General features: G+C 43.6%; 1 protein-coding gene across 3 annotated transcripts in view; it reads left to right on the top strand.

The window, feature by feature from the left end:
• The window catches only part of rxrba (retinoid x receptor, beta a), a 70216-nt gene that overhangs the window by 23171 nt on the left and 23157 nt on the right, over positions 1-23888 (top strand). For all 3 annotated transcript variants that reach the window (XM_072258943.1, XM_072258941.1, XM_072258942.1), the window contains exons 3-5: positions 6144-6285; positions 17379-17558; positions 21394-21557. In XM_072258943.1, the coding sequence (XP_072115044.1) occupies positions 6144-6285; positions 17379-17558; positions 21394-21557 (486 nt within the window). The remainder of the gene's footprint in view (positions 1-6143; positions 6286-17378; positions 17559-21393; positions 21558-23888) is intronic.

A 23888-nucleotide genomic window follows, 5' to 3' on the forward strand; every position in this document is an offset into this window, starting at 1 on the left:
TTGGGTCACTCTTCTGTTTTCATGGATGTCTGCAAAGAACAAGAATTTCAGGTTGTATATTGTATACATTCTCTGATCTTAAATGGAACAGTTGAACTATTGAAAACAAATATTAGTAAACAGACAAAAAGATGGAATGTGAATATCATAAAAATTACATGCACTGGAAATCTAAAATAAAGGCAGAAAATGCTCAACAGCTCAGGAAACATCTGAGGGGAAGGAAACAGTTAATGTTCTGAATTGATTCTCCTTTGTCAAAACTGGGAGTGATTTTATGAGGGGTGATTGATAAGTTCGTGGCCTATGGTAGAAGGAGTCAATTTTAGAAAACCTAGCACATTTATTTTTCAACATAGCCCCCTCCTACGTTTACACACACAGTCCAGCGGTTGCGCAGCATACGGATCCCTTCTTTGTAGAAGTCGGTGTCATGGACCTCCACGAGTGGTCGACAGCAGGGATGATTGATAAGTTTGTGGCCTAAGGTAGAAGGAGATGAGTCATTAACTTCAAACTTTCTTCATAATCACTCAAAGAGTTGATCTGCACATGCATGTAACGAGAGCTTTATAACGAGAACATCAAAGTTGTGTAATGCAGAGCTGTAAGACCAGCCCAGCAGGTCAGGTTGTTCTAATAAAGAGAGGGCATCTGTCTTATCAACCGTGGACTGGCCAGTTCTGCTACAGCCAGTGAAGGTGAATCACCTGATGATATTGGCAAGACTTGCTGGTTCCCACAGTGTATAGTCTTTGTCACATCCACAGAGAACACTTGCAAATTCATCAAACATTATTTCCCTATTAGAAAGCTACATTAACCTCTTAATTGATGTAATTTTTTAGCTATATTGTTATTCCATCCATAATTATGGATTTCCCACTGATAGATGTTAGGCCAATTGAGCTATAATTTCCTGCTTTTCCTGTGGTATCATGTTTGTGGTTTTGCAGTCCTCTGGGACAACTTCAGGATCCAGGGAATTTTGGTTGACTATGATCAATGTATTTATGACCTCTGTAGTCACTTCCTTAAAGGCCCTTGGAAGCAGCTCATTGGGTCAAGGGAACTTGTTGGCCTTTAGCCCTTTTGGGTTACCCTGTGGTTTGTTTATCATGTTGGATTTTGTTTTAAGTTCCATCATTCTGGTAGCCCCGTGTTTATCTATTATTATTCAGATGTTCTTAGAATCTCCTCTCCAATTATTAATACTGCAGTCCATCTTCTAAGGGAGCGACATCTACTTCAGCAATCTGCTTCCTGTTTATGTTCTTTGAGAAGGCCTTTGTCTCTGTTTACCTTGGATTGGTCACAATCTTAGTGAGTGGCGGAGCAACTCGAGGCAAATTCTCCTATTCTTGCTGCTGTTTCTTCTTTCAGGCAAGACGCAGGAGTTATTTGCATGTTTACTGTTAAATAAAGGAATAAAGGAACAGGGCAGAAAGTGGTGCTGTTCTAGTAAGTGAGTCAGATTTCTAATGACGGAATAGGGCTATGATAGCTAGTATTTTTGGCAGTGTACTATTTTAGAACATAGAACAGCACAGGAACAGGATCTTCGGCCCACTGTACCTGTGCCAACCATGATGCTAAATTAAACTAATCTGCCTGCATGTGGTCTATATGGCAGTTTAAATGGTTTAGCATGAATTAGATGGGCCAAAGGGCATGTTTCTGTGCTGTACTCTTCTGCGCCTCTATATCCTAACATACCCTGCATGTTTTTTAATAGCCACTGTCATGTCTGTTTCCAGCAGAACATATTTAAAGTTGAGTTTATGGTCATTTGCACAAGTACATATATGTGCAACTGCAATAAAATAGCTTACTTGCGGCAGCGTCACAGGCATATTGCATCGGATACACAATATTCACAGGTAAAACATAAATTAAACATACATTATACACAATTATTACAAGAAAGAACATAATTAGAACAAAAAAGGTCAGTTTTAGTGCCGTGCTCCTGGTTTTGCTATACTGTGGTGGTGATTAGGGTTATGCCAGCTGATTCAAGAACCAAATGGTTGAAGGGAAGTAGCTGTTCTGAACCTAGTGGTGTGGGACTTCAGGCTTCTGTACCCTCCTGCCTGACGGTAGCTGTGAGAATATGGCATGGCCCTGAAGATGGGGATCTTTGGACAGCTTCCAATTGCACATTTTTCTGTTTGAAGATTAGGTTTGATCCCCATGTGCTCAAAGGTGCTGCATTGTTTGAATTGTTTTTGTTGAAGGATCAAAAAACCTAGAACAGCACTGCCTGCTGAGGTAGAAATATTTTGTGTACTGTTCAAACAAGTGCAAGCCCCTTGACAAAAGCTCATCCTTCCATAAAATACCTTTTTTTTTGCTCCCACTGGGATCCTGCTAGGTTCAAAGTAATGGTACTCCTTGCCTATATGGTTGCAATATCCGTCACAGAGGTGCATTTTTGGTTACGTGCCTGCGGAGAAACCATTGGGTTACTCCAGTTTTGAGAGTTGAGTATAAAAGTTGAGACCGCCACTCCCAGTCATGCATTGGAAAGAGTTTGCAACATTAGAGATACTGATTTTTAAGCTGAGATGTTATACTGAAACCCTCTGTCTGTTGTCTCATGTAAGTGTAAAAATGCCTAAGATTTGAGAAGAAGGGGAGCTCTCCCAGTCTCATTGACCAAAGTTTCCCCCTTGATCAGCATCACTGAAGAAGAGTATCTCGTCATGGTCATATATTATTGCTGTATATGGGTGAACTGATGACACATAAGGAATTATTAGGAGATTGCTGAATACAGATAGGCTCCTGTATCACAGCGGTATTAATGCTTCAAAGTAACTGACTTGATTTTAAGTCATTCTTGTGTGCCCTGAATTTGATGTGTAAGGTGGCATGAAGACACAAGAGACTACAGCTGCTGGATGAACTCAGCAGGTCAGGCAGCATAGTCATAGTCATACTTTATTGATCCTGAGGGAAATTGGGTTTCGCTACAGTGGCACTAACCAAGAATAAAGTATAGATAGAGCAATAAGCAATATAGCATCTGTGTAGGGTGAATGAACAGTCGATATTTTGGGTAAAGACACTTCATCTGGACAGAAAGATAGAGGAGAGATAGCTAGTTTAAAGAGGGGAAGGGGTGGAGTAAGAGCTGCAGGTGATGGGTAGATCCAGGTGAGGAGGGGTGATAGGAGGGTGGAGGAGGGAAGAATAAAGTCATAGCCTGAATAAAGTCAGTCTGGTTTGTTGTCATCTGCACATGTGCACTGAAAACCTTGCAGAAGCATCACAGACACATAGCATCATAGGTGCTATGGTAGCGTAGCAGTTAGCGATACGCTGTTACAGCTTGAATTCGCAGTTCAGTTCTGGCATCTTCTGTAAGGAGTTTGTACATTCTCCCCGTGAACCGTGTTGGTGTTCTCCGGGTGCTCTGGTTTCCTCCCTTGGTTCACAACATGTACTGGTCAGTAGGTTAATTGGTCATTGTAAATTGTTCTGGTGTAAAATAGGTGAGATGCTGGACAGTGTGGCTCATTGGACTGGAAAGGTTGTTCCACGCTGTATCTCTAAATTAAAAAAAAAATAGATTATTAGATTATGAGGACACTCAAGTCCTCGTTTATTGTCATTTAGAAATGCATGCATTAAAAAATGATACAATGTTCCACCAGAATGATATCACAAAAAAAACAGGCTAAACCAAGACTAAAACTGACAAAACCACATAATTATAACATATAGTTGCACCGATGCAAAGCAATACCATAATTTGATAAAGAGCAGACCATAGGCACGGTAAGAAAATCTCAAAGTCCCGATCGACCCATCATCTAACGCAGGTGGCAGAAAGGAGGAACTCTCCCCGCCATGAACCTCCAAGCGCCGACAGCTTGCCGATGCATTGGAAGCAGCCGACTGTGAGTCCATCCGAAAACTTCGAGCTTCTGACCAGCCCCTCCGATACAGCTTCTCCGAGCGCCATCCTCTGCCAAGCGCTTCGACCCCGCCCCGGCCGCCAAGCAACAAGCAAAGCCCAGGACTCGGGGCCTTCTCCCCTGGAGATTCCGGACCACGCAGCAGCAGCAGCGAAGCAGGCATTTCAGAAGTTTCTCCAGATGTTCCTCCGTGCTCTCACGTCCTTCTCCATCAAATCAGGATTGTGCACAGCACCCTACTTGACAAATAACAGACATCACCACCAGAGTGGCCTCTGCGAGCTGCGTCGCTGTCTTCTCCTCCCACAACATTCACAAGAAAAACATAAATTAAACAGAATTTTTACCAAGAAAGCACGCAATTAGAACAAAAAGAAACAGTTCATTTTAGTGCAAGGTGGACTTAGTGTTGCTGAACTATGCTTAGCATTGTGTCAATTGGTTCAAAAATTGAATGGTTGAAGGGAAGTAGCAGTTCCTGAACCTGGTGGTGTGGGACTTGAGGCTTCTGTTTGAATTTTGCTGTAAAAAGATGGTATAGCCCAAGTCTTGGGGATTTTGACAGATTGAGGCGATACCTCCTGTAGAAGGTCGTGCCGTGATGTATTGAGCAGAGTCCACTGAGCTCTACTGCTTCATACATTATTGTCAGTCAAAATGCTGTTCTAGACTATGATACAACCAGCTGGGATCATTTCAACAGTACTTCTATAGAAGTGTGTTAGGGTGTTCAGTGACAAGCTGAACCTCCTTAACCTCTCAAGATAGTCAATACACTGACCCACTTTCCTTATGACAGTATGTGCTGGGTCATGGACAGAGGCTGAGAAGTGATAGATGGAGGCAACAAAGGGACAGAGAGAAAAGACTAATAATTCATGTTTGTTCTTTATCAGACTATTGGCTGTGAGGGGATGAAAGACATTTTATAAATTTTGAAATGTCCGCAGGTTGTAGCTGAGGTGAAGACTTGTTTCGTCTCTGGGATGTTGGTTGATGTACTATGAGAGATCTTAATCTTGCTGATCTTTACTATTAATTTGAATAATTGCAGAGAGCTTGGAGTTTTGCAACTCATTTTGCAACTTGGCAACTGTGATGGGCAAGCATCTTTCGCAGAATGCGATTTTTATGAATGTAAAGACCTGAAGCTTGTATTAATTTTTATGTCAAAGTTATGAAAAGAATGAGATCCTACTACCGCAATGTCAGAGTTGGTGCTGGTGAATTGTGGGTGGTGAATATATTGCTTGACAATCAAATCCAATGATACAGTCTTTTATGGCAGTATATAGGCATGATGATTACTGCTTCAGCAGCAAATTGACCCGAGGCCAATCTCGGGAGTGATTTGCAAGTAAGACAGTACATTAAGGAATGAGGATGTCGTTAAGTGAGAAGAAATTTTAAGGAGTTTAGTAGTCATCATTGAGTTTGAAAAGCCATAGTACAAGGAACTCCACTGCCTCTTTGAAAATGCTGGAAGCTGGTGGCGTAGTGAATCGAGCAGCAGGGCGGAATTGTCGATGTTTCAAGTCAAGACCCAGCATCAGGATTGAGAGAGGAGAGAGCTGATGTAAGGAAGAGAGGCAGAGGGGTGACTGGGGCAACTGGTAGGTGATTGGTGGACCGAGGCGGGGGTGTAGGATGATGGTAGATGGAGCCGGGGAAAGGAATGAGTTGGGAGACAGAAGTGGAGGAGGGCAAATAAAAGAGAGGTGGAGCCAGGTGCAAAGAGGGGCGGGTGAAGGCAGAAACAGACTGGAGTGTAATAAGTGGGAACCCAAAAGCTCCCCATGCTGGAATCTGGTAACTAAGTACAGTGATCATGGGAACAGTGAGGGGAGAGGTGACAGGCAGGTAGAGCCAGATGGTGGGGAGAGGTAGGGAGATCAGTGGATGACATGGATGGAATCAGGAAGGGTGTGTACATGTGTGATGGAGGAGGGGCTTGGCGGGAGGTATTGAAAAGGAGTACAAAAATGGGAGCATAGAGGGAGAAAGATGGGTGGGAGGTGTGGGTTACCTAAAGTTGGAAAAGCCAGCATTCATTTAATTTGGGTTGTAGACTAGCCAATAGGAGATGAGCTTGGAGAGATGCTTCCAGACCTGGGCTCAACCACCTCTTGGGACATTCTCAGAATGCTACCCACCGCCCCCCCCCAATGCAAATAGTGTGGATTTCTGCCTTGTAACTTTTGTAATTTGTTGATTTTTCAGGTGAACTCCACGGTGAGCATGTCGGGGATGCATGCCGTCAGCAGTTCCGATGAGGCACAGTTGTCACGGGGGATATACCCAGCTGGCTCCACCACCTCGTCCTTGAGACGTGTCTGTTCCATTTGTGGAGACAGGTCTTCAGGTAAAATGTGCCCAGGATTAAATGCAGACTAATGGATACCTAGTCCTCTAGGACTGATAGTTGTACCAAAGTTTGTGATTCTGGTCTGCGCTGAATGGATTACTGAGTGAGTGTGACTGAAATTTGCCCTTGTACTCCTGACTTGAATAGTCAGCCTGGATTTGAGTTTCTTTTGGTTGTTTAACCTCTCTCAGGTGGTGTCTGTGAGCTCTGTGTGGTTGGTTCTCTGGAGTGACGCAGCCTGGCAGTCTTGGAGCCGAGAAGATAGAATGGGTACAGCGCAGCAATATAAATAAACTGCCCCACACATCCTCTATGAACTTTCCCCCTTTTCACCTTAAATGCATGCACTCTAATATGAGGTATTTGGCCTGGGTCTGTTTGTCTGCCTCTCTATTTGAAATACTTGGATGAGATACCCATGTACTGGGATTGTCAAATGAAGGCAAGAGCATTTCAAAGAAAGACTAGACCACAGTTGAAATTAAGGAATTGTATTGTCCCATGATTTAACTCAGCAGATGGGATCAGGGTTAGACCTTGCACCCTTTAAATTGGCTCTGTGTTCAGAATGAACATGGGTCATTATCTATCTCAAGGCCATATTTGTGCTCCCCCCCCCCCGCCCTCAGCCTCCTCCTGCAATTTCTTAATATTTTTTTCTCTAGAAATCTAGATATCTCCCTCTGTGGCAGTGACTTGGCCTCAGCAGTCCTCAGTAGTGGTGCATCCATAGCTCCAACACCCTCCGAGTGAAGTAATTTCTCTGTACCTCTGTTCTACACTTCCTGTCCTGTAACCTGAGAGTATAATCCTCTCAGTCTAGACGTGCTCAGCCAGGGGAAACATCCTCACCACATCCTGTCTATCAAACCTTGTCAGCATTTTGTAAGTTTCTCTCTTATTCTTCTAAGCTCTTGTGAATACAAATTTAGTTAACCTAATCCCTCCTCGTCTAGAGGAGAGCAGGCATAGTCAACCTGATGTAAGTGTGTTCTCGGATAACATCAACACTGAACATAATACTCTGTATGACTAACAGGACAATACCTCTGTACTCAACACTTACGAAGAAAGCCAATATACAGTCCCTTGAATAAGTATTCAACCCCCACAAATATTTTCACATTTTATTGTCTCATTTTCTAAATTTAAAGTTTATTGAAGTAGGAGTTTTTTGAACTAATCTACAAAACATTGTGCAACATGCCCAATAAAAAGGAAAATACAAAAACCTGTCTACAATTGACGAAAAATAAAAGAAAGAAACAATTGTGAGGCTAAAAAGTATTCATCCCCTTTGTAATGACTTTCCTTGGGTGCAATATACTGCATTAACTTGCCAACACACAATTTGTTGATGTAGAAAATTGGAGGATTACCTGTTTTCAATGAATTCATAAGAATAAATGATAAACTCGAAAGTCTGCCGATGCTGGAAATCCAAAGTAATACACACAAAATGCTGGAAGGGCGCAGCAGGTGAGGCAGCATCTAATGAGAGGAATAAACGGTTAACGTTTGTGGCTGAGACCTTCTTCAGGACTAAAGTGGAAGGAGGAAGATATCCTCCTGCTGAGTTCCTCCAACATTTTGTATATATTCCATAACAGTAAATACCCTCTCTCTCTGTAGGGTCCAACAACATTGGTAGATTTTCAACAGAACAAACCAAAATGAAGACAAGATCATTCAAGACAAGTCAGATAAATGATAATAGAGAAGCACAAATCTGGGGATGGGTACAAGACCATCTCAAACGAGCTCAGAGCTCAGTGCAGTCCATCATGAAACCATAGCCACACCGCCTGTGTTAGGCCACCCCTCCAAACTTAGTTGGTGGAAAAGGATGACATTTGTAAGAGTGGCTACTGTGACGCCCGCAGTCACTCTGAGTGAGCTGCAGGAGTCAGTGGCTGAAATTGGAGATGAAGTTCATGGCTCCTCAATCACAGCCTTGTACAAAAGGGTATTTATGGAAGAGTGGCAAGGAAGAAGACCTGGATTAAAAACGTCATATTTTTGTCCATAAAGACTTTGAAAAGTGTCACTTAGAAGATACTGTAAAGTTGTGGAAGAAGGTCTTGTGGTCCAATGAGACAAAGTTGAACTTTGCGGCCTCAACCGAGGCGTACATGTGCCATAAATTTAGTACTGCGCATCAACTGGATAATATCATCCCTACTGTAAAGTATAGTGGAGGTATCATCATGCTATGCGGATTCTTTTCAGCGGTAGAGACTGGAAATCTGGTCAGGATTGATAGGAAGACAAATGCTGCTAAATACAGAGAGATCCTGGATTAAAAACCTGCTAGCCTCTGCCAGAAAGCTTAAACTGTGGAGCAAATTTGGCTTTCAGCGGGACAATGGCCAAACGCATACTGCCGGAGCAACCATGGGGTGACTTCAGATGAAGAAAATTGATATCCTTGAGTGCTCAGTTAGTTCTGACCTTAATCCGATGGAATATCTCGAGCAAAACCTCAAGATTGCTCTCCTCCACGGCTTCCCAACCAATCTGGCTCGGCTTGAGCAACTTTGAAAGGAGGAATTAGGAAATCTTGCGCCGTTACTTTGTGCAAAGCTAATAGAGACTTACCTGTATCCCATAAAACACAGGAGCAGAATTAGGCCATTCAGTCCATCAAGTCTGCTCTGCCATCCCATCATGGCTGATCCTGGATCTCACGCCTGCCTTCTCGCCATATCTTTTGATGCTCTGACTAATCAGAAAACTATTGACTTCCACCTTAACTATACCCACAGACTTGTCCTCCACCGCTAGCTGTGGCAGAACATTACACAGAAACTACACTCTGGCTAAAAAAATTTCCGCTTACCTCTGTTCTAAAGGTTCATCCCTCGGTTTTGAGGCTGTGCCTTCTAGTTCTGGATACCCCCACGATAGGAAACAATCTCTCCACATCCATCCTATCTAGTCCTTTCAACGTTTTGTAGGTTTCAATGAGATCCCCCTGCATTCTTCTAAATCAGTGTGTACGTGCCCAAAGCTGCCAAACACTCCTTATACGTTCACCCCTTTATTCCTGGAATTTTTCTTGTGAACCTCCTCTGGACTTTATCCAATGACAACACATCCTTTCTGAGATGTGGTTGACAATACTCCAAGTGCAGCCTGACTAGTGTCTTATAAACCCTCAGCATTATCTCCTTGCTTTTAGATTCTATTTCTCTTGAAATAAATACCAACACTGCATTTGCCACCTTTAACATAGACTCAACCTGTAAATTTACCTTCTGGGAGTCTTGCATGAGGACTTCTAAGTCTCTCTGCACCTCTGATATTTGAATCTTCTCGCCTTTTAGATAATAGTTGGCGCTATTGTTCCTTTTAACAAAGTGCATTGTCATACGTTTCCTAACATTGTATTCCATCTGCCACTTTTTTGCCCATTCTTCCGACTTGTCTAAGTACTGCTGGAAATGCATTGCTTCCTCAGCACTATCTACCCCTCCAGCCATCTTCATATTATCCGCAAATTTTGGCACAAAGCAATCAATTCCATGATCTAAATCATTGATAAGCAATGTGAAAAGTAGCAGTCCCAATACTGACCCCCTGAGGAACACCACTAGTCACCGGCAGCCAACCAGAAAAGGCCCATTTTATTCTCACTCGCTGCCTCCTGCCTGTCAGCCATTCTTTCATAGATACATACCAGTATCTTTCCTACAATGCCACAGGATTATATCTTGTTAAACAGCCTCGTGTGGCACCTTATCAAATGCTTTCTGAACATCCAAGTAAGTGGCATCCACTGCCTCTCGTTTGTCCACTCTGCTTGTTACTTCCTTGAAAAACTCTATAACAGATTTGTCAGGGAAGATTTCTCTTTACAGAAACCATGCTGACTTTAACTTATTTTATCATTTGTCTCCAAGTTCCTTGAAACCTCTTCCTTAATAATAGACTCCAACACTTTCCTGAACACTGAGGTTAGGCTAACTGGCCTATAATTTCATTTCTTTGCTTCCTCCCTTCTTAAAGAGCAGAGTGACATTTGCAATCTTCCAGTCCTCTGGGGCCATGCCAGAATCAAGTGATTCTTGAAAGATCGTGACCAATTCAGCCATTATCTCCTCAGCAATCTCTTTTAGGACTCTGGGATGTAGGCCATCTGGTCCAGGTGACATCCACCTTAAGACCTTCGAGTTTGCCTAACACTCTTTCCTTTGTAATAGCAATGACATTCACTCCTGCTCCCTGACTCTCACAGAGCTCTGGCACAGTGCTAGTATCTTCCACAGTGAAGACAGATACAAAGTACCCGTGAAGTTCATCTGCCATTTCTTTGTCCTCCATTAATACCTCACCAGTATCATTTTCCAGTGCTCCAATATAAACTCTCACCTCCCTTTTACCCTTCATATAACTGAAAAAACTTTTGGTATGCTGCTTTATATTATTGGCTAGTCTGCCCTCATATTTCATCATTTCTTCTCCTGTAGCTTTTTTAGTTGCCTTTTGTTGGATTTTAAATGCTTCCCAGTCACCTTTGCTACTTTATATGCCTTTTCCTTGACTTTTATGCGTCCTTAACTTCCTTTATCAGCCATGGTTGTCTAGCCCTGCTATTTGAGAACAACTTCCTCAGTGGGACATATCTGTCCTGCAGCTTGTGAACTATTCACAGAAACTTCAGCCATCATCCCTGTCAGTATCCTCCTCCAGTCCACCTGGGCAAGGTTCACTTTCATGCCTCTGTACTTTCCTTTATTCTATTGTGGCACTGATACATGTGACTTGTGCTTCTCCCTTTCAAGTTGCTGTATGAATTCAATCATATTATGATCACTGCTTCCTAAGGGTTTCTGTACTTTAAGCTCCCTACTAAGATTAGGGTTATTACACAACAGATAGCCTTTCCCCAAGTAGGCTCAAGCACAAATTGCTCTAAAAAGTCATCTTGTAGGGATTCAACAAATTCCCTCTCTTGCAATCCGACACCAACCTGATTTTCCCAATCCCCTTGCATATTGAATTCCCACATTACAATTGTGTCATTAACCTTATTACATGTCTTTTCCAGCTCCCTTTTAAATCTCAACCCCGCATCTTGGCTACTATTTGGAGGCCTATATATTCCCATAATTGTTTTTTTTACCCTTGTAAGTTATTAACTTTATCAGAAAGATTCAACATTCTCTGACTCTGTCACCTTTTTCTAAAGATTTAATTCCATCCCTTACCAGCAGAGCCACACCACTGCTTATGCTTTCCTGCCTGTCCTTTTGATGCAAAGTATATCCTTTGACGTTAAGCTCCCACTAAGGCCTTCCTTCAGCCATGACTCAGTGATGCCCACAACGTCATACCGACCGATCTCTAATTGTGCCACAAGTTCGTCCACCTTATTCAGAATACCACTTGCATTTAAATACAGCACCTTCAGTTCAGCATTCTTCGTCCTTTTGAATTTTGCCTCTGTGGTACAATTTAACTCTTTGCTCTGTCTGCATTTGTACCCAATCATTGGCTTGTCCTTCCTTACATTCATGTTATGCCCATCATCTAATTGTAAACCTGCTGGCTCATCCTCAGCTCTTTCTTGCTGATTCCCAAAAGATTAATGGCTATAATAGCTGCCAACGGTGGTTCAACTAAGTACTGAGCCAAGGGCGATGAATACTTTTGAGCAGCTTACATTTAAGTTTTTGAACTTTTAGTTTTTTGTGCTTTACAGTTTTCCCTGGTTTTTTTTGGGCTCTACTGTGGAAAAAGAAGCAACTGATTCACAAATAAACATTCTGAGTTAAATTAATCAAAATACCTGATTATAGTCCTCAGTTAAGTGAACAAAGGATTGGAGTCTGAATGCTTTTACAAGGCACTGTACCATTTGATTTCTAACTTCTTGCTGCCTCTGCATGTTTCCTTTCAGTGTCTGGTGTGCAAAGGCACCCACATCTATTTCCACATCAACTTTTCCGAATTCATTATGACTGGAATAACACACTGTCCCTTCTGTGTTGTATGAATGCTTGAAATGGAGTAAATGAGGTGACCTGGAATCTCTGACTTAATTAGCTTGATTTTTTTATGGGGTGTGTGGGTGCAGTTGATATATAATAAATGTCACATTTTAATGTGCTTTGTGTTCACAGTCATCAAAAAAGCCACAGTGGTATTTCAAGCGGCAGTCAGCTAGTTTTCTTATCTAACTAGTTCATTTGAAAGATAAAGATTAAAGATTAGCTTTATTTTTCACTATGATATTTCATATGCAGTGAAATGTGTCATTTTTTGCATCAAATCAAATCTGCAAGGGTTGTGCTGCAACTGTCGCCAAACTTCTGGTTGCAACATAGCATACCCACAACTCACTAACCCTAACCTATGTGGTTGGAATGTGGGAGGAAACTGGAGCACCCAGAGGAAACCCACACAGTCACAGTGTAAATGTATAAACTCTTTACAGACAGCGATGGGAATTGTGAGAATCAGCGGTCAGTCCTTATGAAGGGTCCTGGTTCGATTTGTTGTCATCTCTTTATTCCTTAGATACTGGTTGACCTGCTGAATTCCTCCAGTATTTTGTCTTTATCTGGATTTCCAGCATTTTTAGAATCTCTTGTGTTTATGAACCTTGATCCTACAGCTGGCATGCTGTAAAGCATTGTGCTAAATGCCACACTATCGTGTCACATTATTGTGTCTCATTAATTGGCAACTTCTAGCCCACCAAACTCATGCAAAAATCAGTGGGTATGCCAAAGTGGGGTTGCAGACGGAGGCATGAATTTGGTTCCCACTACAGCAACTGGAGTAACTAATTGAAGTGGTGATCTTTTAACATAGTTGGAGATCAGGGCCACTTCATCCAGCTATGGGTGAAGAGAAAGGACAAGGAGCCCGGGATATTGAGGGTTTGGTCGAGAGGTGAAAGAGAAGCACATGATAAGTAGAGGATATTAAAAATGCTGGTTCGGGGAGAGGGGAGGTTGCTTAAAAAATCAGGAGGGCATAGGAAGTTCATGAAATATTATTGGCATTTAAGATGAAGGAAGATTGCAGTGAGTTTTACAAGTATGTGATAACCATGGGAAGTATGGGGCCCATTAAGGACCAAAGGAGTAATCTGTGAATGGAATGAAGTCTCATCTGTAGTCATTACGGATTATAGTTGGAGATTAAGACTATAAGAGCTAAGACCAGAATTGGGCCATTTGGCTCATCGAGTCAGTTCCACCATTCAATCACAGCTGATTTATTATCCCTCACAACTCCATTCTCTTGCTTCTCCCTGTTACTAATCAAGAATCTATCAACCTCTGTTTTAAATGTACCCAATGAACTGGCCTCCACAGCCATCTGTGACAATGTAGCTGAGATAGCCAATTCTAAAGCATGTTAAGTTTGAAAAGAAGGTAACATTCTGGTGCAGAAGTTTGGAGTCCTTGGGATCCAAGGTGAATTAACAAACTCGATCCATACTTGATTTAAAGATGGGAACGTGGGGTGATGGTGAAGGGTTGATTTTTGTGACTGGAAGGTTCTGACTTTTGTTTTACACAATAGTGACTTGGATATGAATATAGATGTAGTATTAATAGGTATACAGATAGCATGAAATCTGGTGATGCTGTTGATAATGAGGAGGGCTACAGAATGGTACTGATCAACTGGTGTATTGGGCAGGGAAATGATAAATGGAATTTAATGCCAAGAAATTGTGAGGCCATTCATTTTGGTAGGTCAAGTAAGGGTCTTGATGTACTGTATACCACGAATGGTAGCGCCCTCAGAAATATTGAGGAACAGGCACCTGTTGTACGAATCCAAAGATCCCTGAAGATGGCAGCAAGGTGGTGAAAAAAGGCATACCAGATGCAAGCCTACATTTGCTGAGGCCGAGAATATAAGGGGGAGATCTTGGTACAACTTTATAAAGTGTTGTTTAGACCACAGCTAGAGTATTGTATGCCGCTCCGGTCGTCACAGTGTAGGAAGCATGTGACTGCACTGGAGAGGATGCAGAGGAGATTCACCAGGATGGAGTAGCATAGTTATGAGGAGATACTGGAGAGGTTGGATTTGTTTTCCTTGGAATGCAGGAGGTGTGGCATGTCCTGGTAGAGGTATGCACAGTTATGAGGGCAGAGATTGAGTAGATAGTAATAAGTTTTTCCCCTCAGCAGAGATGTCCAAGACCAGTGGGCAAAGGTTTAAGGTAAAGAGTAAGGTTCAGAGGGGATCTGAGGAAGAATTTATTTTCACGGGAAGGTGGTTAGAATCTGGAATGCACTGTCTGAGAGGGAGGTGGAGGCAAAGACTCTCTGTGCTTAGGGGCACCATGGTAGCAAAGTAGTTACTGTAACGCTATTACAGCTCGGGGCATCAGAGTTCCATTCTAGTGTCATCTGTAAGAAAGTTTGTACCTTTCTCCCAGGTGTGAGAGGTTTCCTCTGGGTGCTCCAGTTTCATTCCACAGTCCAAGGATGTACCGTTTAGTAGGTTAATTGGCCATTGTAAATCAGAATCGGGTTTATTATCACCAGCATGTGTCGTGAAATTTGTTAACTTAGCAGCTGTTCAATGCAATACATAATATAGAAAAGAGAAAATAAATATATTACAGTATACATATATTGAGTAGATTAAAAATCGTGCACAAACAAATAAAATATAGTGTTCGTGGGTTCAATGTCCGTTTACGAATCGGATGGCAGGGGAAGACGCTGTTCCTGAATCGCTGAGTGTTTGCCTTCAGGCTTCGTACTACCTACCTGATGTTAACAGTGAGAAAAGGTCTTGCCCTGGGTGCTGGGGGTTCTTAATAATGGATGGTGCCTTTCTGAGACACTGCTCCTTGAAGATGTCCTGGGTACTTTGTAGGCTAATACCCAAAATGGAGCCGACTAAATTTGTGACCCTCTGCAGCTTCTTTCAGTCCTGTGCAGTAGCTCACCCCCCACCAGACAGTGATGCAGCCTGTCACAATGCTCTCCACATACAACTAGAGAAGTTCTTGAGAGTTTTTGTTGACTTATCAAATCTCTTCAAACTTCTAATGAGGTATAGTCGCTGTCTTGCCTTCTTTATAACTGCATCGAAATGTTGGGACCAGGTTAGGTCCTCAGAGATCTTGACACCCAGGAACTTGAAACTGCTCGCTCTCTTTCCACATCTGACTCCTCTATGAGGATTGGTATGTGTTCCTTCGTCTTACCCTTCCTGAAGTTCACCATCAGCTCTTTCGTCTTATTGACATTGAGTGCAAGGTTGTTTCTGCGACACCACTTCACTAGTTGATATATCTTGCTCCTGTACATCCTCTCGCCTCCATCTGAAACTTTACCAACAATGGTTCTATCATCAGCAAATTTATAGATGGCATTTGAGCTATGCCTTGCCATGCAGTCATGGGCATAGGGAGAGTAGAGCAGTGGGCTAAGCCCACACCCCTGAGGTGCGCCAGTGTTGATCATCAGCGAGGAGGAGATGTTATCGCCAATCTGCACAGACTGTGGTCTTCCGGTAAGGAAGTCGAGGATCCAATTGCTGAGGGAGTTATAGAGGACCAGGTTCTGTAACTTCTCAATCAGGATTGTGGGAATGATGGTGTTAAATGCTGAGTTGTAGATGTAAATTGTCTAGTGATTTGGCTAGGGTTAAATTAGTGGGTTGCTGGGTGGAGTGGTTTGAAAGGCTAGAAGGGACTGTTCCATGACAAAGGAATAAATAAATAAATAAAAATCAAATCCGAATGAGCGCTTGTATTGCCAAGGTGTAGATTGCTTCTAACCAGTGGGATTGGTACAGATGAGTAGTTGATGGTCAGCATGGGCACGATGGGACGTGGCCTGTTCTGTGCTGTGTGGCTCCAAGACTTGATAAATAGTTCTGGATTTTTCTCATAACCAATTAAGGAAAGACCCAATTGTCATGAAAAACCCACTGGCTTCCTTACCCAGTCTGGCTTTTTCAGACCTGTCAATGTAATCAGGTGTATACATAGGGTAGGTTGTTAGTTTTGTTCATAAAGATTAGCTTTATTTGTGACATGTACATTAAAACATTGAAACATACGATGAAATGCTTCGTCTGCACCAATGACCAACACAGCCCGAAGATGAGCTGGGGGTGGAGGCAGCCCACGAATATCACTGTGTTTCTGGCATCAACATAGCATGCCAACAACTTACTAATTCTAACTCATACACCTTTCGAATGTGGCAGGAAACCAGGGCTCCCGGAGGAAAACACGCAGTCACAGGGAGAATGTACAAACTCCTTATAGTGGCAATTGAACCGGAATCTTCTGATTGCAGTCTTTCTTCCCTCAGGTTGGGTGAGACTAGAACCACAGGCCATAGGTTTAAACTGAAAGGTAAAATGTTGAAGAGGGAATCTGAGGGGGAACTTCTTCACTCAGAGGGTGAGACCAGTGTAGAATAAGCAGGTCGATGGGACTAGGTATAAGACCAGGCTGGCACAGATTAGATGGACTGAAGGACCAACTCCTGTGCTGTAGTGCTCTGATTCTTTGACTTTGTCAGCAATAGTCTCAGCTCTAGGGCGATGAAAAATGGGCAAGAAATGTTGACCTTGTCAGTGATAGCCAATGATAAACACACGAGATTCTGTAGATGTTGGATATACAGAGTAACACAAAATGCTGAAAGAACTCAGCAGGACCTGTTATAGGGAGAGGTTGTGCAGGCTGGGCTTCCATTGGAGCCTAGGTGACTGAGGTGTGATCTTACCGAGATGTATAAACTCATGGGACATAGGATGCACACAGAGAGTGAATGTACTCAGAAAATCAAACAGTAGAGGGCATAACATGAGAGGGCAGACATTCAAAAGGGACAAACGTCTTCACACAGTGTGCTGGGTATATGGAAGAAGCTGCCAGAGGATGTGGTAGAGCCAAGTGAAGTTACATTGTCTAAAAGACAGTTAGTCAGGTACCTGGATAGGGAATATTCAGGGGTATACGGGCCAAACTCGGACAAATAGGAATCACATGGGCATCTTGGTCGGTGTGGATGAGTTGGCCAAAGGGCCTGTTTCCCTGCTGTGCACATCTCAAAATCCTTCTGATCTCTGGCTTGTGTCCTGTGCAGGCAAACACTACGGGGTGTACAGCTGCGAGGGCTGCAAGGGCTTCTTCAAGCGCACAGTTCGCAAGGACCTCACCTACACCTGCCGTGACAGCAAGGAGTGCACAGTGGACAAGCGCCAGCGCAACAGGTGCCAGTACTGCCGCTACCAGAAGTGTCTGGCCACGGGCATGAAGCGTGAAGGTAGGTTCTGCTCTGGGTGGCAGTGTTAATATTTTAAACCCCCTGTCCACATCACCGCTCTTCCCCTGGAGGTTTCCCATTCCAATCTGTTCACCACCAGTCCTCTGGTGGGAGATGACACCTGGCGCAGAAAGGGGGATCATTTCATCAAACACCTTTGCTCTATTTGCCGCGATGGTCAGGGTCTCCTGGTGACCAGCCATTTCAAATTTCACTTCCCATTCCCACACTAATATATCTGCCCACATTCTCTTCCACTGCTTTGCTGAGCCCAGACACAGGCTAGAGCAGCAACATGTCATATTTGCTCCAACCTGATGGTGTGAACATCAATTTCTCTGACTTCTGGTAACCACTCTCCTCTGTTTTCCTCTCCTCCCCGCCGCCCGCCCAACACCTTTGTTTTCCCTCAAACCTCTCAGCTCTTCTCTTTCCCCTTTCCTTTCCTCATAACTTGCCCTTACCTCCCTCCGATTCCCTCACCTCCTTCCCATTATCTACTGTCCTCTCATCAGATTCCTCCTCCTTCAGTCCTTTACCTCTTCCACCTATCACCTCCTAGCTTCTCGCATCATTGTCTTTCATTCCCCCCTCCCACTCATCTATCTTTCCTCTCACCTGATCTCACCACCTGCCAGTTCTTGCTCTCCCCCCCCCCCCACCACCTTTTTATTCTGGCTTCTGCCTCCTTCTCTTCCTGTCCTGATGAAGGGTCTCAACCTGAAATATCAGCTCTTTATTCCTCTCCATAGATGCTGCCTGACCTGCTGAGTTTTTCCAGCATTTTTGTTTGTTACCACTGATATCTTGGTCAAGGGGTCTTCATGGTGACCTTGACTTCCAGTTGTCTTCACAGTGTGGAGGTTAGATAGGGGACTATCCTTCTTGAGCACAAACTTACTAATCTATTCCCTATTCCTCACACTATGAACACAGAGTCAGGCCCTTCATCCCACACTCTCTACGTCAAACATGCAACCAAATTAAATTATTCCCATTTGCCTGCATGTGGTCTGTACCCCTCTATTCTCTGCCTTTGATGCATCTATCTGACTGTCTCTTAAACATTGTTACAGTACCTGCTTTCAACTGCTTCCCTTGGCAGCATATTCCAGACAATTAATCGCTTTGTGTAAAACAAAAGCTTACTATGTAAATTTCCTTTAAACTTTCCCCTCTCACTTTAAACACATGTCCTCAAGTATCTGGTGTTCCTACCCTGGGGAAGAAGCTCAAACTATCTATCCCTCTCATGATTTGATAAATTTCTATCCGGTTGCCCCTCAGCCTCTAACGTTCTGGAGAAAACAGTCCAAGTTTGTCCAACTTCTCCTTGTGGCTAATATTTTCTAATCCAGTAACAACCCAGTAATCCTTTTCTGTACCCTCTGCAAAGCCTCCACATCCTCTCTGTAATACATCTACCAGAACCGCAGACAATACAATTATTGTGACTTCACCAAAATTTTATACAGCTGCAACATAACTTACTAGCTTTAACACTCAATGCTGTCACTGGTGAAGGTAGGTATGCTGTATACCTACCTTATCCTCTTTCAGGGAGCTACAGACTTGCACCTCAAAATCCCTCTGTACATCAATACTCCTAAAGGTTCTACCACTTACTGTCTGCTCTTCCCTCACCAAAAGCATCTTGTGAAGTTTTGTGGAGATTTGACTTGGGTTCTCTCAGGTACGGTGGGGGTGGAAGATCACATCGAGGCAGAATGTGAATTTGTACTGTGCCTTTCCCAGAACATTTCACTGCCACTGAAGGACTTCATAGTGTTGTAAACTACAGACCGTCCTCCCCAGATTTAACAGATGTCTGTTAATTGGAAAATTCACGAATATCATTGATAACCACACGTTACAGTGTTGTAATGGATGGCATCCAAAGCACATAAGACTGATAAGAAAAAGTAATTACTAAAAGTGGAGAGAAAGCAAACTAGTTCTGCTGTCATAGGAATATATCAAGTTGTATGTACACCAACACACACAAAAAAATGCTGGTGAAAGCAACAGGCCAGGCAGCATCTATTGGAAGAGGTACAGTCGACGTTTCAGGCCAAGACCCTTTGTCAGAATGGTCTCAGCCTGAAACGTCGACTGTACCTCTTCCAATAGATGCTGCCTGGCCTGCTGCGTTCAACAGCATTTTTTGTGTGTTGCTTGGATTTCCAGCATCTGCAGATTTCCTTGTATATGACACTGTATGTATATTTGACTTCAGTATTGACTTCAATTACTTCAAAATTTGAAATAATATGGGAGTGCATTCATATGTAGAGGTGGCTATAAGTCAGGCGTTTGTAACACAGTGATGGCCTATAATTAAGAGACACATCAAGCTCCTACTACACCTTTTGTTGTGATTTAGGTTGGAGGGAGAGGGAAGTATTGATAGAAGGTACCTGCCTTTCTGTCAAAATGGGGACTTCAACGACCACGAGGGGAAAACACACTCAGAATGCTAAAGAAAACTCAGCAGATCAGGCAGCGTCTGCGGAGGGAAATGAAAAGTCCAGGGTTTCGGGCCTAGATTTTCCTTCAGTAATTGTTAGGGGTCAACAGGTTTCACATCTCATTTGAAAAATGTCTCCTCTGACAAAACAGTGCTGTCTCAGCATTCGTTTGGAGTGTTATCGTGGGGTTGTGGGCTGTCATTACAGCAGAGAGACTTGAAGCCTTGCTCTTACAGGAGCCAGAGGCATTTTGACTGATTCTCGGGTAATGGAATCCTTGACAGGAGTGGCGAGATCAGCTGCACAGAGGGGCCCCTCACCTCTTCTGGACTATTAATCCATCAATTAGTATAGCACAGATGGAAGCCATTAGGCCCATCGAGTCCATGTTTGCTCCTAGAGGAGCGCACTCATCAGACCCAGTTTCCTACTCTCTTCCTTGCAGCCCTACAAATTACAAATTATCTTCCCTTATGTCGAACTAATCCCCTCCTGAAAACAGTGATGAATGGTCTTCACCTCTCTCACTGGCATTGCTGCAGCTCATAATTTCTGCCTGCATGAAGATTTTCTGAAACCATTAGCATGCATCAGGGGTTCTGTTCGAAGGTGATCCTTTAGGAATTCCTGCACTCTGTTCTGTTTCTTATTTCTAATTACAATTTCTGCTTCAAATTAGGATGTCATTTGCGGCTATCATTTTTCAACTGGTCCCATGTAGACATTGAGGCCCCATTAGTTCCGAAGCTCACTGTTCCTGTGTTGGGAGCCAACTTATCCTTGTTTGTTGACTGTCGATATACTGCTTCTCCTCATGTACAGCCCCGGCAGCTGTGCTGGATCCCAATCTCCATCCTAATAGGTTTCCTTCCCTCAATTCAGAGTGGTGAATCTGTGGAACTCTTTGCCACAGGCAGCTGTGGAGGCCAGGTCTTGATGTATATTTAAGGCAGAAGTTGATAGATTCTTGATTGTTCTGGGCATGAAAGGATATGGGGAGAGGGCAGAGAGGAAAATTGGATCAGCCATGATGAAATGGTGGATCAGGCTCGGTGGGCCAAATGACCTAATTCTGCTCCAATATTTTATGGTCTTATTCCAACCCAGCCTCTTCCATCTGTCCCTAATTCTTACCCCCCCCCCCACCCCATTCTGGACTCCCTCCTCCCCTAAACCTTTATCCAACCCTTCGCATCCCCACCTTCTGCTAAGCTGGCCCACCCTGTGCTACTTCTATCTTGACAGCAGCTCCTCACTCCCACACATAGACCACTTGCAACTCCCTCCCCCCCAAACGTGTACGTGCCCCCCCCAACCCACTAGTGGTATGTTCCTGCAAGATCCCATGGTTCTGCTCCTTCCCCTAGCCGTCCAGGAGGAGAGGCAGCGGAGCAGGGAGAGAGGTGAGGAGGCGGAATCTACTAGTGGAGCCAATGATGAGATGCCGGTGGAGAAGATCCTGGAAGCGGAGATGGCCGTGGAGCAGAAGCCAGACCTGCAGGCGGACGGATCAGCGAGTGACATGACTTCGGTAAGAATAGTGGGGTGGCAGTGAAGCCTGAAGCTGGATCTCTTGTGTCAGCAGTGTGACCTGTTGTCCGGGGTCTGGGCAGGTTGTCCTGTCACCTTGCTGTACCATCAGCTGTGTAATTTAAACAAATCATCCCATCTTTTAATGTTTCTGCTGTTCCACCATCCAAGTCTGAACCTGGTACTGAAAATTGGTGTTGGTTTTGCTGTAGTGAAAAGCTTGTCTTGCATGCTGTTCATACGGAACAAGTCTTTACATGGTGTATTGAGGTAAAGCAAAGTAAAACAATAACAGATGCAAAATAAAGTGTAAATCTACCAAGAGGGCAGTGCAGGTAAGCAATGAAGTGCAAGATCATAACAAGGTAGATGGTGAGGTCAAGAGTCTGATAACAATTGGGTTGAAGCTGACCTTGACTCTGGTGGTACATGCTATTCAGATTTTCTATATCCTCTACATGAGGTAGAGGGGAGAAAAGAGAATAGCCAGGATGAGTGTGGTCTTAGTCGATACTTCTCGCTGCCTCACCAAGGCAACTAGCATAATCAAAGTCCATAGAGGGGAGGCTGGTTTTGTGATATGATGAGCTATGGCTATAATCCTGAAATTTCTTGTGGACTTAGGCAGAGCAGTTGCTATACCAAACCATTATGCATCTGGATTGGTAAGCCATACCAAACCATTATCCATCCATATAAAAATTGGTAAGTGTGAACAGGAATATGCCAATATTCTTTAGCCTCCTGAAGGATTGGAGTCACTGGTGAGCTTTCTTGGCCACGGCCTCTACATTCTTGCATCATGACAAGCCATTCATCAGGACCTGATGAAGGGCCTCAGCCCCGAAACGTTGACTGTTTTTCCTCTCCGTAGATGCTGTCTGAGCTGCTGAGTTCTTCCAACATTGTGTGTGTGTGTGTGTGTGTGTGTGTGTGTTATCTAGATTTCCAGCAACTGCAGAATCTCTTATTATGATGCAGACTGGAGCATGTAGACCACCCCCTTCCTGAAGACAATGCCCAACTCTTTTGTTTTAAAGACTTTGTGGGGAGGGGGTGCTAAGTTGTGATAGTGTGAGACTTGGAGGATAATATTTGTCTTGGGGGCATTAAGTGAGAATGCCACTGAGGCTCATGTAGGAATAGGGCTGGCAAATTTTCCTGACTGTTGGATGTTATTCCCAGCACAGTTTGAAAATTTTTCAGATATTGCATAATAATGGTATAAATTTTTGAGTTAATGTTTAAAGGGAGTCCAGCTGAGTTTAAAGGCATATGGGACTCCAATCAGTTTCAAGGGAGCCAGGAGCAGGAGAAGTAAAGAATGGGGAGGGGTTGGAGTGCATGAAAGGTGGGAATTGGGAAATGAGAAATTTGAGAACAGGGTGGGGGAAATTAGAATTTGGGGATACCGGGGGAGGAAAGGATTGGAAGGGGAGGGAAGATTAAATCACTGAGGTGTTAACCCATTTGGTCCAACAGCGTATAGAACTGGGAAAGTGTGTGTAGATGGAGAAGCTGCCTGCATTAGACTCATTGAACATGAAGAAAACTATTCAGCATGTCAAGAGACCTTGGGGTCCACGATGAATTTCTTGGTCACTTGGACAGAGTGGGATTAAGTGGTGATTGTCAAGTGTTGGACAAGGTTGAAACCTTTGAGGAAATCAGTGTGAAAGCACATTGGCTGTGAACAGGTACTTTCAGAGGCTTTTATCAAGGTGAGGAAGGGAATGAAGCAAGGTGGTTATAATGGCAGGGAAGACAATGAGGCTGCGAGCATGTATTGATATCACCAAGGAATCTGGCAGAGACACTCATTTTGTACCCTCACTTAGAATGGGTAAAGCAGAGTTCATTCTCACAGACTCACCTTGTTTGCACTTGGACACACTCCATTGCAGACTGCTCTACGCTCCGTGAACATAAGAAATCTTGCTCATGCATCCATGCATGCTTCCCCATGTGGGCATGCACTCCCTCTATGTTCACCCTCCCTAGCTGGCAACCATGTGGCCCACCTAAGTGAGCTTTGAACCCAGGACTGTCTGATCCCAGTATCCGGGGCCACCCTGAAACCTCCACGCTTCCAACCAGGCCTCATGGTAACATTGCAGTTAGTGTGTCACTCTTCCAGCTTGCGGTGTCAGAGTTCAGGGTTCAATTCTGGTGTAATTTGTAAGGAAGCTGTACTTCCTCCCCATAAAATGCATGGGTTTTCTCCGGGTGCTCCAGTTTTCCGCCCACAATCCGAACACTTACCAGTTAGTAGGTTAATTGGTCATTGTAAATGGTCCCATGATTAAGCTGAGGTTAAATAGGTGGGTTGCTG

The sequence above is a fragment of the Mobula birostris genome, chromosome 5, assembly GCF_030028105.1.
Source record: "Mobula birostris isolate sMobBir1 chromosome 5, sMobBir1.hap1, whole genome shotgun sequence".
In the NCBI taxonomy this organism is placed as follows: domain Eukaryota; kingdom Metazoa; phylum Chordata; class Chondrichthyes; order Myliobatiformes; family Myliobatidae; genus Mobula; species Mobula birostris.